This window comes from Leptodactylus fuscus, chromosome 1 (assembly GCF_031893055.1).
Source record: "Leptodactylus fuscus isolate aLepFus1 chromosome 1, aLepFus1.hap2, whole genome shotgun sequence".
Taxonomy (NCBI): Eukaryota; Metazoa; Chordata; class Amphibia; order Anura; family Leptodactylidae; genus Leptodactylus; species Leptodactylus fuscus.
The window spans coordinates 3035888-3053559 of NC_134265.1; the positions used below are offsets into that span (position 1 = coordinate 3035888).

Below are 17672 nucleotides of genomic sequence, written 5' to 3' on the forward strand. Positions count from 1 at the left end.
CTATAATACTACTCCTATGTACAAGAATATAACTACTATAATACTGCTCCTATGTACAAGAATATAACTACTATAATACTGCTCCTATGTACAAGAATATAACTACTATAATACTGCTCCTATATACAAGAATATAACTACTATAATACTGCTCCTATGTACAAGAATATAACTACTATAATACTACTCCTATGTACAAGAATATAACTACTATAATACTGCTCCTATGTACAAGAATATAACTACTATAATACTGCTCCTATATACAAGAATATAACTACTATAATACTACTCCTATGTACAAGAATATAACTACTATAATACTACCTCCTATGTACAAGAATATAACTACTATAATACTACTCCTATGTACAAGAATATAACTACTATAATACTACTCCTATGTACAAGAATATAACTACTATAATACTACCTCCTATGTACAAGAATATAACTACTATAATACTACCTCCTATGTACAAGAATATAACTACTATAATACTACTTCTATGTACAAGAATATAACTACTATAATACTACTCCTATATACAAGAATATAACTACTATAATACTACTCCTATGTACAAGAATATAACTACTATAATACTACTCCTATGTACAAGAATATAACTACTATAATACTACCTCCTATGTACAAGAATATAACTACTATAATACTGCTCCTATGTACAAGAATATAACTACTATAATACTGCTCCTATGTACAAGAATACAACTACTATAATACTACTTCTATGTACAAGAATATAACTACTATAATACTGCTCCTATGTACAAGAATATAACTACTATAATACTGCTCCTATGTACAAGAATATAACTACTATAATACTACCTCCTATGTACAAGAATATAACTACTATAATACTACCTCCTATGTACAAGAATATAACTACTATAATACTACTCCTATGTACAAGAATATAACTACTATAATACTACCTCCTATGTACAAGAATATAACTACTATAATACTACTTCTATGTACAAGAATATAACTACTATAATACTACCTCCTATGTACAAGTATATAACTACTATAATACTACTCCTATGTACAAGAATATAACTACTATAATACTACTGCTATGTACAAGAATATAACTACTATAATACTACTCCTATGTACAAGAATATAACTACTATAATACTACTCCTATGTACAAGAATATAACTACTATAATACTACTCCTATGTACAAGAATATAACTACTATAATACTACTCCTATGTACAAGAATATAACTACTATAATACTGCTCCTATGTACAAGAATATAACTACTATAATACTACCTCCTATGTACAAGAATATAACTACTATAATACTACCTCCTATGTACAAGAATATAACTACTATAATACTGCTCCTATGTACAAGAATATAACTACTATAATACTACTCCTATGTACAAGAATATAACTACTATAATACTACTCCTATGTACAAGAATATAACTACTATAATACTACCACCTATGTACAAGAATATAACTACTATAATACTGCTCCTATGTACAAGAATATAACTACTATAATACTACTCCTATGTACAAGAATATAACTACTATAATACTACTCCTATGTACAAGAATATAACTACTATAATACTACTCCTATGTACAAGAATATAACTACTATAATACTACTCCTATGTACAAGAATATAACTACTATAATACTACTCCTATGTACAAGAATATAACTACTATAATACTACTCCAATGTACAAGAATATAACTACTATAATACTACCTCCTATATACAAGAATATAACTACTATAATACTACTCCTATGTACAAGAATATAACTACTATAATACTGCTCCTATGTACAAGAATATAACTACTATAATACTACTTCTATGTACAAGAATATAACTACTATAATACTACTCCTATGTACAAGAATATAACTACTATAATACTACTCCTATGTACAAGAATATAACTACTATAATACTACTCCTATGTACAAGAATATAACTACTATAATACTGCTCCTATGTACAAGAATATAACTACTATAATACTACTCCTATGTACAAGAATATAACTACTATAATACTACTCCTATGTACAAGAATATAACTACTATAATACTACTCCTATGTACAAGAATATAACTACTATAATACTACTCCTATGTACAAGAATATAACTACTATAATACTACTCCTATGTACAAGAATATAACTACTATAATACTACTCCTATGTACAAGAATATAACTACTATAATACTACTCCTATGTACAAGAATATAACTACTATAATACTACTCCAATGTACAAGAATATAACTACTATAATACTACCTCCTATATACAAGAATATAACTACTATAATACTACTCCTATGTACAAGAATATAACTACTATAATACTACCTACTATGTACAAGAATATATCTACTATAATACTGCTCCTATGTACAAGAATATAACTACTATAATACTGCCCCTTATATACAAGAATATAACTACTATAATACTACCTCCTATGTACAAGAATATATCTACTATAATACTGCTCCTATGTACAAGAATATAACTACTATAATACTGCCCCCTATATACAAGAATATAACTACTATAATACTACTCCTATGTACAAGAATATAACTACTATAATACTACTCCTATGTACAAGAATATAACTACTATAATACTACCTACTATGTACAAGAATATAACTACTATAATACTACTCCTATGTACAAGAATATAACTACTATAATACTACCTCCTATGTACAAGAATATAACTACTATATTACTACCTCCTATATACAAGAATATAACTACTATAATACTACTCCTATGTACAAGAATATAACTACTATAATACTACCTCCTATGTACAAGAATATAACTACTATAATACTGCTCCTATGTACAAGAATATAACTACTATAATACTACTCCTATATACAAGAATATAACTACTATATTACTACCTCCTATATACAAGAATATAACTACTATAATACTGCTCCTATGTACAAGAATATAACTACTATAATACTGCTCCTATATACAAGAATATAACTACTATAATACTACTCCTATATACAAGAATATAACTACTATAATACTACTCCTATGTACAAGAATATAACTACTATAATACTACCTCCTATGTACAAGAATATAACTACTATAATACTACTCCTATGTACAAGAATATAACTACTATAATACTGCTCCTATGTACAAGAATATAACTACTATAATACTACTCCTATATCTTGGACCAGACTACTACATGTGGCTCTGGCAGGTATAATGGTACAGGACGGTATGTATTATAGGTTACATTACAGAGGATTTATGACGGGGGTTTTACATCCACACGTTGGGGCCCGGTAGTCGCTCCTTGGATATAATGTGCTCCAGAATAGACGGTCTGTTCTCCCGGTTTGGCGCTGTCTGGATGGATATAGCGGGTGGTGACCTTTATTAGCTTTGGCAGTCTTTGCTTGGAACTGGCAGAGATATTTTCTAACATGGAGCTGTGGGCCAAACCAAACAGCAGGTCTTTCCTATCCTTCTACCACAGGCTATTGCTCTGGTCCTCAGGCTGGACGGCTAAGGGTTAAACCAGTAACCTGGATGAATGTCCATGTCTGTAATGTAAGACTCGTATGTTGTGACTTTTACCCCGAATGATGGAATTTCTCCAGTTTGACGTGAGGTTGGCGGTGTTATGTTAGGAGGGAGCTACAATAACTGTGTATTTAGGTGAAATATGATAACGGTTACATTGTAGCCAATAACTGTGAAACGATACGAGACTGACATTAACCAGACCTATGACAGTGCTCACATGGAGGAAAACAAATATTCCATATGAACACCCCAGACGGGGACTATGCACAGGCCGCTCTCCTCAGATGACTGCAGGGATGGAAGAGCCTATCATATAGCCGAGGTAAGGAGATGCATCACCTACAAGGAGACAGAACCGCGGCCCACAAGAAACCCCAACACAACATGACTGCCTCTAAGTCACATCTAAGGAGAACAAGGGCTACAAGACTGTAAGAGACGTCACCCATCCGAAAAGAGACAGGAATACATCACATAACCATGGATGAGAAGATGTATACCCAGGTTATACCAGCTGTACATATATAATTATATACAGTATATACCCAGGATATACCGGCTGTACATATATAATTATATACAGTAAATACCCAGGTTATACCAGCTGTACATATATAATTACATACAATATATACCCAGGTTATACCAGCTGTACATATATAATTATATACAATATATACCCAGGTTATACCAGCTGTACATATATAATTACATACAATATATACCCAGGTTATACCAGCTGTACATATATAATTATATACAGTATATACCCAGGTTATACCGGCTGTACATATATAATTATATACAGTATATACCCAGGTTATACCGGCTGTACATATACAATTATATACAGTATATACCCAGGTTATACCAGCTGTACATATATAATTATATACAGGAGATAACCAGGTTATACCAGCTGTACATATATATTATATACAGTATATACCCAGGTTATACCGGCTGTACGTATATAATTATATACAGTATATACCCAGGTTATACCGGCTGTACATATACAATTATATACAGTATATACCCAGGTTATACCGGCTGTACGTATATATTATATACAGTATATACCCAGGTTATAACGGTTGTATATATAGAATTATATACAGTATATACCCAGGTTATACCGGCTGTACATATATAATTATATACAGTATATACCCAGGTTATACCGGCTGTACATATATAATTATATACAGTATAAAACCCAGGTTATACCGGCTGTACATATATAATTATATTCAGTATATACCCAGGTTATACCGGCTGTACATATATAATTATATACAGTATATACCCAGGTTATACCAGCTGTACATATATAATTATATACAGTATATACCCAGGTTATACCGGCTGTACATATATAATTATATACAGTATATACCCAGGTTATACCGGCTGTACATAAATAATTATATACAGTATATACCCAGGTTATACCAGCTGTACATATATAATTATATACAGTATATACCCAGGTTATACCAGCTGTACATATATAATTATATACAGTATATACCCAGGTTATACCATCTGTACCTATAGTATTATATACAGTATATACCCAGGTTATATCGGCTGTACAGATATAATTACATACAGTATATACACAGGTTATACCGGCTGTACATATATAATTATATACAGTATATACCCAGGTTATATCAGCTGTACATATATAATTATATACAGTATATACCCAGGTTATACCGGCTGTACGTATATATTATATACAGTATATACCCAGGTTATAACGGTTGTATATATAGAATTATATACAGTATATACCCAGGTTATACCGGCTGTACATATATAATTATATACAGTATATACCCAGGTTATACCGGCTGTACATATATAATTATATACAGTATAAAACCCAGGTTATACCGGCTGTACATATATAATTATATTCAGTATATACCCAGGTTATACCGGCTGTACATATATAATTATATACAGTATATACCCAGGTTATACCAGCTGTACATATATAATTATATACAGTATATACCCAGGTTATACCGGCTGTACATATACAATTATATACAGTATATACCCAGGTTATACCGGCTGTACATAAATAATTATATACAGTATATACCCAGGTTATACCAGCTGTACATATATAATTATATACAGTATATACCCAGGTTATACCATCTGTACCTATAGTATTATATACAGTATATACCCAGGTTATATCGGCTGTACAGATATAATTACATACAGTATATACACAGGTTATACTGGCTGTACATATATAATTATATACAGTATATACCCAGGTTATACCGGCTGTACATATATAATTATATACAGTATATACCCAGGTTATACCGGCTGTACATATATATTATATACAGTATATACCCAGGTTATACCAGCTGTACATATATAATTATATACAGTATATACCCAGGATATACCAGCTGTACATATATAATTATATACAGTATATACCCAGGTTATACCGGCTGTACATATATAATTATATACAGTATATACCCAGGTTATACCGGCTGTACATATATAATTATATACAGTATATACCCAGGATATACCAGCTGTACATATATAATTATATACAGTATATACCCAGGTTATACCGGCTGTACATATATAATTATATACAGTATATACCCAGGTTATACCGGCTGTACATATATATTATATACAGTATATACCCAGGATATACCAGCTGTACATATATAATTATATACAGTATATACCCATGTTATACCAGCTGTACATATATAATTATATACAGTATATACCCAGGTTATACCGGCTGTACATATATATTATATACAGTATATACCCGGGTTATACCATTATAGTCCCTATGGCCTCCTTGTATACAGCAGGTATCAGGGGACAGTCTCTTACCTCTCTGTGGGCTCCGTCCTGCTCTTTGGGTCTGGCTTCGGTCTAATGATCTGGATTCGGAGATGAAGGGGCGACTTCTCAGCTTTGCTTCTGCTGTAAGACAAAAAGGATCTTCGTGTTAATGAGGATAAAGATGAGCGGCGTCCCCTGCTGGTGGGGTCATGAGCAGATCTCTTCTTGCTGTCAGTGAATGGCGACGTCTCCTCCCCCGCGCTCCCCCTGCACATCCCCCGTCAGGTCCTTAGTATGTGGCTAGTAGAGGTGAAGGACCTGCAGGACATCATGGTCACATGACCAGCAGTGCACAAGGTTCTGACGTCACCTACAAGCAGCAGAGGAGGTCAGAGGGGAGTCTGGAGACATCTCCGCACCCTCTAACTGCATCAAGAATGGGGGCAATATGACTGTCAAAGGGGCAACTGGGGCAATGGCTTCACTGCCGCTGGGGAGGGATAGAAGGGGGAAAAGGGCAGCTGCAGGGAGATGGTGGGGATGGGGCAGGAGGTGCTGCTTGTGGTGCGCTGGGGTGTTTGGGGCTGCTTGGGAGGAGTTCTGTACTGCGCTATAGTATGTGGGTCTAATAAGCCAGATCACACATGGTGTTTGATGAAATGGGGGGTCGCATGGTGGAGTCTGTTTGTGGGGGGCAATACCGCCGATCAGACACAAGGAGAAAAAGTCTGCAGATCCTTATTCAGATCCAAAGTCTGCGTTTCATAGTGTCTTTACTCCAATCACACCCAGAGCTGCAGCCACAAATCTACTGTTACATCATGTCTTATACTCCAATCACACCCAGAGCTGCAGCCACAAATCTACTGTTACATCATGTCTTATACTCCAATCACATCCAGAGCTGCAGCCACAAATTTACTGTTACATCATGTCTTCTACTCCAATCACCCCCAGAGCTGCAGCCACAAATCTACTGTTACATCATGTCTTCTACTCCAATCACCCCCAGAGCTGCAGCCACAAATCTACCGTTACATCATGTCTTATACTCCAATCACATCCAGAGCTGCAGCCACAAATCTACTGTTACATCATGTCTTATACTCCAATCACACCCAGAGCTGCAGCCACAAATCTACTGTTACATCATGTCTTATACTCCAATCACATCCAGAGCTGCAGCCACAAATTTACTGTTACATCATGTCTTCTACTCCAATCACCCCCAGAGCTGCAGCCACAAATCTACTGTTACATCATGTCTTCTACTCCAATCACCCCCAGAGCTGCAGCCACAAATCTACCGTTACATCATGTCTTATACTCCAATCACATCCAGAGCTGCAGCCACAAATCTACTGTTACATCATGTCTTATACTCCAATCACACCCAGAGCTGCAGCCACAAATCTACTGTTACATCATGTCTTATACTCCAATCACATCCAGAGCTGCAGCCACAAATCTATCGTTACATCATGTCTTATACTCCAATCACATCCAGAGCTGCAGCCACAAATCTACTGTTACATCATGTCTTATACTCCAATCACACCCAGAGCTGCAGCCACAAATCTACTGTTACATCATGTCTTATACTCCAATCACATCCAGAGCTGCAGCCACAAATTTACTGTTACATCATGTCTTCTACTCCAATCACCCCCAGAGCTGCAGCGACAAATCTACTGTTACATCATGTCTTCTACTCCAATCACCCCCAGAGCTGCAGCCACAAATCTACCGTTACATCATGTCTTATACTCCAATCACACCCAGAGCTGCAGCCACAAATCTACTGTTACATCATGTCTTATACTCCAATCACATCCAGAGCTGCAGCCACAAATCTATCGTTACATCATGTCTTATACTCCAATCACATCCAGAGCTGCAGCCACAAATCTACTGTTACATCATGTCTTATACTCCAATCACATCCAGAGCTGCAGCCACAAATCTACTGTTACATCATGTCTTATACTCCAATCACACCCAGAGCTGCAGCCACAAATCTACTGTTACATCATGTCTTATACACCAATCACACCCAGAGCTGCAGCCACAAATCTACTGTTACATCATGTCTTATACTCCAATCACATCCAGAGCTGCAGCCACAAATCTACTGTTACATCATGTCTTATACTCCAATCACACCCAGAGCTGCAGCCACAAATTTACTGTTACATCATGTCTTATACTCCAATCACATCCAGAGCTGCAGCCACAAATCTACTGTTACATCATGTCTTATACTCCAATCACACCCAGAGCTGCAGCCACAAATTTACTGTTACATCATGTCTTATACACCAATCACACCCAGAGCTGCAGCCACAAATCTACTGTTACATCATGTCTTATACTCCAATCACATCCAGAGCTGCAGCCACAAATCTACTGTTACATCATGTCTTATACTCCAATCACACCCAGAGCTGCAGCCACAAATCTACTGTTACATCATGTCTTATACTCCAATCACATCCAGAGCTGCAGCCACAAATCTACCGTTACATCATGTCTTCTACTCCAATCACCCCCAGAGCTGCAGCCACAAATCTACCGTTACATTATGTCTTATACTCCAATCACATCCAGAGCTGCAGCCACAAATCTACTATTACATCATGTCTTATACTCCAATCACACCCAGAGCTGCAGCCACAAATCTACTGTTACATCATGTCTTATACTCCAATCACATGCAGAGCTGCAGCCACAAATCTACTGTTACATCATGTCTTATACACCAATCACACCCAGAGCTGCAGCCACAAATCTACTGTTACATCATGTCTTATACTCCAATCACATCCAGAGCTGCAGCCACAAATCTACCGTTACATCATGTCTTATACTCCAATCACACCCAGAGCTGCAGCCACAAATCTACTGTTACATCATGTCTTATACACCAATCACACCCAGAGCTGCAGCCACAAATCTACTGTTACATCATGTCTTATACTCCAATCACATCCAGAGCTGCAGCCACAAATCTACCGTTACATCATGTCTTATACTCCAATCACCCCCAGAGCTGCAGGACAGAGCCCTTCACAAGGGGCGGAGGGATTCGGCAGATCAGGGCTCCACCCCACCCCCCACCTGTCACCCTCAGGACCGCTCTCCCGGCCGCCATCTTCCATCTGACAGGAATTGGGCAGAATCAGGTAAAGGGCGACGTTTAGGGACTGTCTATAAAGTAAAGGGCTTTGCTGCCTAACGCGACCAATCAGATCGCAGCTTTCACTTAGAAAAGTGCCATTAAAAAATGAGAGCTGCGCAGTGATTGGTTACTATGTGATGTGACTGGTTACTACGGGCAACAGAGGCCATTCATACACTCGGCTAACTCAGTCAATCTGCCTTACTCTGGGCTCGCACTGGCGTCCCGTCTCCATTCTGAGGAAACCCGTCAGAGTGTGAGCGGCCACAAGCGCCGGGGAATGCAGGGGAGCGCCGGGGAGCACAGGGGAGCGCAGGGGAGTGCAGGGGAGCGCAGGGGAGTGCAGGGGAGCGCAGGGGAGCGCCGGGGAGTGCAGGGGAGCACAGGGGAGCGCCGGGGAGTGCAGGGGAGCGCAGGGGAGTGCAGGGGAGCGCAGGGGAGCGCCGGGGAGTGCAGGGGAGCGCCGGGGAGTGCAGGGGAACGCCGGGGAATGCAGGGGAGCGCCGGGGAGCACAGGGGAGCGCAGGGGAGTGCAGGGGAGCGCAGGGGAGTGCAGGGGAGCGCAGGGGAGCGCCGGGGAGTGCAGGGGAGCACAGGGGAGCGCCGGGGAGTGCAGGGGAGCGCAGGGGAGTGCAGGGGAGCACAGGGGAGCGCCGGGGAGTGCAGGGGAGCGCCGGGGAGTGCAGGGGAACGCCGGGGAATGCAGGGGAGCGCCGGGGAGTGCAGGGGAGCGCAGGGGAGCGCCGGGGAGTGCAGGGGAGCGCCGGGGAGTGCAGGGGAGCGCAGGGGAGCGCAGGGGAGCGCCGGGGATCGCAGGGGAGCGCAGGGGAGCGCCGGGGAGCGCCGGAGAGTGCAGGGGAGCGCCGGGGAGCGCAGGGGAGCGCAGGGGAGCGCCGGGGAGTGCCGGAGAGTGCAGGGGAGCGCAGGGGAGCGCCGGGGAGTGCAGGGGAGCGCAGGGGAGCGCAGGGGAGTGCCGGAGAGTGCAGGGGAGCGCAGGGGAGCGCCGGGGAGCGCAGGGGAGTGCAGGGGAGCGCAGGGGAGCGCCGGGGAGCGCAGGGGAGTGCTGGAGAGTGCAGGGGAGCGCAGGGGAGTGCAGGGGAGCGCAGGGGAGCGCAGGGGAGTGCCGGAGAGTGCAGGGGAGCGCCGGGGAGCGCCGGAGAGTGCAGGGGAGCGCAGGGGAGTGCCGGAGAGTGCAGGGGAGCGCAGGGGAGTGCAGGGGAGCGCAGGGGAGCGCAGGGGAGCGCAGGGGAGCGCCGGAGAGTGCAGGGGAGCGCAGGGGAGCGCAGGGGAGTGCAGGGGAGCGCAGGGGAGCGCAGGGGAGTGCCGGAGAGCGCAGGGGAGCGCAGGGGAGTGCCGGAGAGTGCAGGGGAGCGCAGGGGAGTGCAGGGGAGCACCGCGGAGCGTTCTGAGCTCTCTGCCGCCAAACTGGCTTTTTAAACCGGACACAAAGTCCTGCAGGTCCGACTCTGCGTACGGTTACAAAAAACCTGGTTTCGCCGCAGAGAGCTGAGAACGCTCCCCGGCACTCCCCGGCGCTCCCCGGCACTCACGGTCTGACACTTACCAAGGCCATTTATATGAATAGGGTGATGGATGGCGGCAACTTACCAGAAAGAGGAGACCCCGGCGCAGGTGTGAACGAGCCCAATAACCAGTCACATCACATAGTAACCAGTCACATCACATAGTAACCAGTCACATCACATAGTAACCAGTCACATCCCATAGTAACCAGTCACATCACATAGTAACCAGTCACATCCCATAGTAACCAGTCACATCCCATAGTAACCAGTCACATCCCATAGTAACCAGTCACATCACATAGTAACCAGTCACATCACATAGTAACCAGTCACATAGTAACCAGTCACATCCCATAGTAACCAGTCACATCCCATAGTAACCAGTCACATCACATAGTAACCAGTCACATCCCATAGTAACCAGTCACATCCCATAGTAACCAGTCACATCACATAGTAACCAGTCACATCCCATAGTAACCAGTCACATCCCATAGTAACCAGTCACATCCCATAGTAACCAGTCACATCACATAGTAACCAGTCACATCACATAGTAACCAGTCACATAGTAACCAGTCACATCCCATAGTAACCAGTCACATCCCATAGTAACCAGTCACATCACATAGTAACCAGTCACATCCCATAGTAACCAGTCACATCCCATAGTAACCAGTCACATCCCATAGTAACCAGTCACATCACATAGTAACCAGTCACATCACATAGTAACCAGTCACATAGTAACCAATCACATCACATAGTAACCAGTCACATCCCATAGTAACCAGTCACATCCCATAGTAACCAGTCACATCCCATAGTAACCAGTCACATCACATAGTAACCAATCACATCCCATAGTAACCAGTCACATCACATAGTAACCAGTCACATCACATAGTAACCAGTCACATAGTAACCAGTCACATCCCATAGTAACCAGTCACATCCCATAGTAACCAGTCACATCACATAGTAACCAGTCACATAGTAACCAGTCACATCCCATAGTAACCAGTCACATCCCATAGTAACCAGTCACATAGTAACCAGTCACATCACATAGTAACCAGTCACATCACATAGTAACCAGTCACATCACATAGTAACCAGTCACATCCCATAGTAACCAGTCACATAGTAACCAGTCACATCACATAGTAACCAGTCACATAGTAACCAGTCACATCCCATAGTAACCAGTCACATCCCATAGTAACCAGTCACATAGTAACCAGTCACATCACATAGTAACCAGTCACATCACATAGTAACCAGTCACATCCCATAGTAACCAGTCACATAGTAACCAGTCACATCACATAGTAACCAGTCACATCACATAGTAACCAGTCACATCACATAGTAACCAGTCACATAGTAACCAGTCACATCCCATAGTAACCAGTCACATCACATAGTAACCAGTCACATCCCATAGCAACCAGTCACATCCCATAGCAACCAGTCACATCCCATAGTAACCAGTCACATCCCATAGTAACCAGTCACATCCCATAGTAACCAGTCACATCCCATAGTAACCAGTCACATCACATAGTAACCAGTCACATCCCATAGTAACCAGTCACATCCCATAGTAACCAGTCACATCACATAGTAACCAGTCACATCCCATAGTAACCAGTCACATAGTAACCAGTCACATCACATAGTAACCAGTCACATCACATAGTAACCAGTCACATCACATAGTAACCAGTCACATCACATAGTAACCAGTCACATCACATAGTAACCAGTCACATAGTAACCAATCACATCACATAGTAACCAGTCACATCCCATAGTAACCAGTCACATCACATAGTAACCAGTCACATCCCATAGTAACCAGTCACATCCCATAGTAACCAGTCACATCCCATAGTAACCAGTCACATCACATAGTAACCAGTCACATCACATAGTAACCAGTCACATCCCATAGTAACCAGTCACATCCCATAGTAACCAGTCACATCACATAGTAACCAGTCACATCACATAGTAACCAGTCACATCCCATAGTAACCAGTCACATAGTAACCAATCACATCCCATAGTAACCAGTCACATCACATAGTAACCAGTCACATCCCATAGTAACCAGTCACATAGTAACCAATCACATCCCATAGTAACCAGTCACATCACATAGTAACCAGTCACAGCACATAGTAACCAGTCACATCACATAGTAACCAGTCACATCCCATAGTAACCAGTCACATCACATAGTAACCAGTCACATCACATAGTAACCAGTCACATCACATAGTAACCAGTCACATCCCATAGTAACCAGTCACATCACATAGTAACCAGTCACATCACATAGTAACCAGTCACATCACATAGTAACCAGTCACATAGTAACCAATCACATCCCATAGTAACCAGTCACATCACATAGTAACCAGTCACATAGTAACCAATCACATCCCATAGTAACCAGTCACATCACATAGTAACCAGTCACATAGTAACCAATCACATCCCATAGTAACCAGTCACATCACATAGTAACCAGTCACATAGTAACCAGTCACATCCCATAGTAACCAGTCACATCACATAGTAACCAGTCACATAGTAACCAGTCACATCCCATAGTAACCAGTCACATCACATAGTAACCAGTCACATCACATAGTAACCAGTCACATCCCATAGTAACCAATCACATCACATAGTAACCAGTCACATCACATAGTAACCAGTCACATCACATAGTAACCAGTCACATCCCATAGTAACCAGTCACATCCCATAGTAACCAGTCACATCCCATAGTAACCAGTCACATCCCATAGTAACCAGTCACATCCCATAGTAACCAGTCACATCCCATAGTAACCAGTCACATCACATAGTAACCAGTCACATCCCATAGTAACCAGTCACATCACATAGTAACCAGTCACATCACATAGTAACCAGTCACATCACATAGTAACCAGTCACATCACATAGTAACCAGTCACATCCCATAGTAACCAGTCACATCACATAGTAACCAGTCACATCCCATAGTAACCAGTCACATCCCATAGTAACCAGTCACATCACATAGTAACCAGTCACATCCCATAGTAACCAGTCACATCACATAGTAACCAGTCACATCACATAGTAACCAGTCACATCACATAGTAACCAGTCACATCCCATAGTAACCAGTCACATCCCATAGTAACCAGTCACATAGTAACCAGTCACATCACATAGTAACCAGTCACATCACATAGTAACCAGTCACATCCCATAGTAACCAGTCACATCCCATAGTAACCAGTCACATCCCATAGTAACCAGTCACATAGTAACCAGTCACATCACATAGTAACCAGTCACATCCCATAGTAACCAGTCACATAGTAACCAGTCACATCCCATAGTAACCAGTCACATCCCATAGTAACCAGTCACATAGTAACCAGTCACATCCCATAGTAACCAGTCACATCCCATAGTAACCAGTCACATCACATAGTAACCAGTCACATCCCATAGTAACCAGTCACATCCCATAGTAACCAGTCACATCACATAGTAACCAGTCACATCCCATAGTAACCAGTCACATCCCATAGTAACCAGTCACATCCCATAGTAACCAGTCACATCACATAGTAACCAGTCACATCCCATAAGCAACCAGTCACATCCCATAGTAACCAGTCACATCACATAGTAACCAGTCACATCCCATAGTAACCAGTCACATCCCATAGTAACCAGTCACATAGTAACCAATCACATCCCATAGTAACCAGTCACATCCCATAGTAACCAGTCACATAGTAACCAATCACATCCCATAGTAACCAGTCACATCGCATAGTAACCAGTCACATCACATAGTAACCAGTCACATCACATAGTAACCAGTCACATCCCATAGTAACCAGTCACATCCCATAGTAACCAGTCACATAGTAACCAATCACATCCCATAGTAACCAGTCACATCCCATAGTAACCAGTCACATAGTAACCAGTCACATCCCATAGTAACCAGTCACATAGTAACCAGTCACATCCCATAGTAACCAGTCACATAGTAACCAGTCACATCACATAGTAACCAGTCACATCACATAGTAACCAGTCACATCCCATAGTAACCAGTCACATAGTAACCAGTCACATCCCATAGTAACCAGTCACATAGTAACCAGTCACATCACATAGTAACCAGTCACATCCCATAGTAACCAGTCACATCCCATAGTAACCAGTCACATAGTAACCAGTCACATCACATAGTAACCAGTCACATCCCATAGTAACCAGTCACATAGTAACCAGTCACATCCCATAGTAACCAGTCACATCCCATAGTAACCAGTCACATCACATAGTAACCAGTCACATCCCATAGTAACCAGTCACATCCCATAGTAACCAGTCACATCACATAGTAACCAGTCACATCACATAGTAACCAGTCACATCCCATAACAACCAGTCACATCCCATAGTAACCAGTCACATCACATAGTAACCAGTCACATCCCATAGTAACCAGTCACATCCCATAGTAACCAGTCACATAGTAACCAATCACATCCCATAGTAACCAGTCACATCACATAGTAACCAGTCACATCACATAGTAACCAGTCACATCACATAGTAACCAGTCACATCCCATAGTAACCAGTCACATCACATAGTAACCAGTCACATCCCATAGTAACCAGTCACATCACATAGTAACCAGTCACATCCCATAGTAACCAGTCACATCCCATAGTAACCAGTCACATAGTAACCAATCACATCCCATAGTAACCAGTCACATCCCATAGTAACCAGTCACATAGTAACCAATCACATCCCATAGTAACCAGTCACATCACATAGTAACCAGTCACATCACATAGTAACCAGTCACATCACATAGTAACCAGTCACATAGTAACCAATCACATCCCATAGTAACCAGTCACATCACATAGTAACCAGTCACATAGTAACCAGTCACATCACATAGTAACCAGTCACATCCCATAGTAACCAATCACATCACATAGTAACCAGTCACATCCCATAGTAACCAATCACATCCCATAGTAACCAGTCACATCACATAGTAACCAGTCACATCCCATAGTAACCAGTCACATCCCATAGTAACCAATCACATCACATAGTAACCAGTCACATCCCATAGTAACCAGTCACATCCCATAGTAACCAGTCACATCCCATAGTAACCAGTCACATCCCATAGTAACCAGTCACATCCCATAGTAACCAGTCACATCCCATAGTAACCAGTCACATCCCATAGTAACCAGTCACATCACATAGTAACCAGTCACATCACATAGTAACCAGTCACATCACATAGTAACCAGTCACATCCCATAGTAACCAGTCACATCACATAGTAACCAGTCACATAGTAACCAGTCACATCACATAGTAACCAGTCACATCCCATAGTAACCAGTCACATAGTAACCAGTCACATCACATAGTAACCAGTCACATCCCATAGTAACCAGTCACATCACATAGTAACCAGTCACATCCCATAGTAACCAGTCACATCACATAGTAACCAGTCACATAGTAACCAGTCACATCACATAGTAACCAGTCACATAGTAACCAGTCACATCCCATAGTAACCAGTCACATCCCATAGTAACCAGTCACATCACATAGTAACCAGTCACATAGTAACCAGTCACATCACATAGTAACCAGTCACATAGTAACCAGTCACATCACATAGTAACCAGTCACATCCCATAGTAACCAGTCACATAGTAACCAGTCACATCCCATAGTAACCAGTCACATAGTAACCAGTCACATCCCATAGTAACCAGTCACATCCCATAGTAACCAGTCACATCACATAGTAACCAGTCACATCCCATAGTAACCAGTCACATAGTAACCAGTCACATCCCATAGTAACCAGTCACATCACATAGTAACCAGTCACATCACATAGTAACCAGTCACATCCCATAACAACCAGTCACATCCCATAGTAACCAGTCACATCACATAGTAACCAGTCACATCCCATAGTAACCAGTCACATCCCATAGTAACCAGTCACATAGTAACCAATCACATCCCATAGTAACCAGTCACATCCCATAGTAACCAGTCACATAGTAACCAATCACATCCCATAGTAACCAGTCACATCACATAGTAACCAGTCACATCCCATAGTAACCAGTCACATCCCATAGTAACCAGTCACATCACATAGTAACCAGTCACATAGTAACCAGTCACATCACATAGTAACCAGTCACATAGTAACCAGTCACATAGTAACTAGTCACATCACATAGTAACCAGTCACATAGTAACCAATCACATCCCATAGTAACCAGTCACATCCCATAGTAACCAGTCACATCCCATAGTAACCAGTCACATAGTAACCAATCACATCCCATAGTAACCAGTCACATCACATAGTAACCAGTCACATCCCATA

General features: G+C 41.3%; 1 protein-coding gene across 5 annotated transcripts in view; it reads right to left on the reverse strand.

Moving 5' to 3' along the window:
- CNTFR (ciliary neurotrophic factor receptor) overlaps positions 1-17672 on the reverse strand; it is a 425728-nt gene that overhangs the window by 159949 nt on the left and 248107 nt on the right. For 4 of the 5 annotated variants that reach the window (XM_075267240.1, XM_075267223.1, XM_075267215.1 and 1 more), the window contains one exon: positions 6530-6622. In XM_075267240.1, the coding sequence (XP_075123341.1) occupies positions 6530-6622 (93 nt within the window). The remainder of the gene's footprint in view (positions 1-6529; positions 6623-17672) is intronic. The other variant, XM_075267249.1, reaches the window with a different exon arrangement.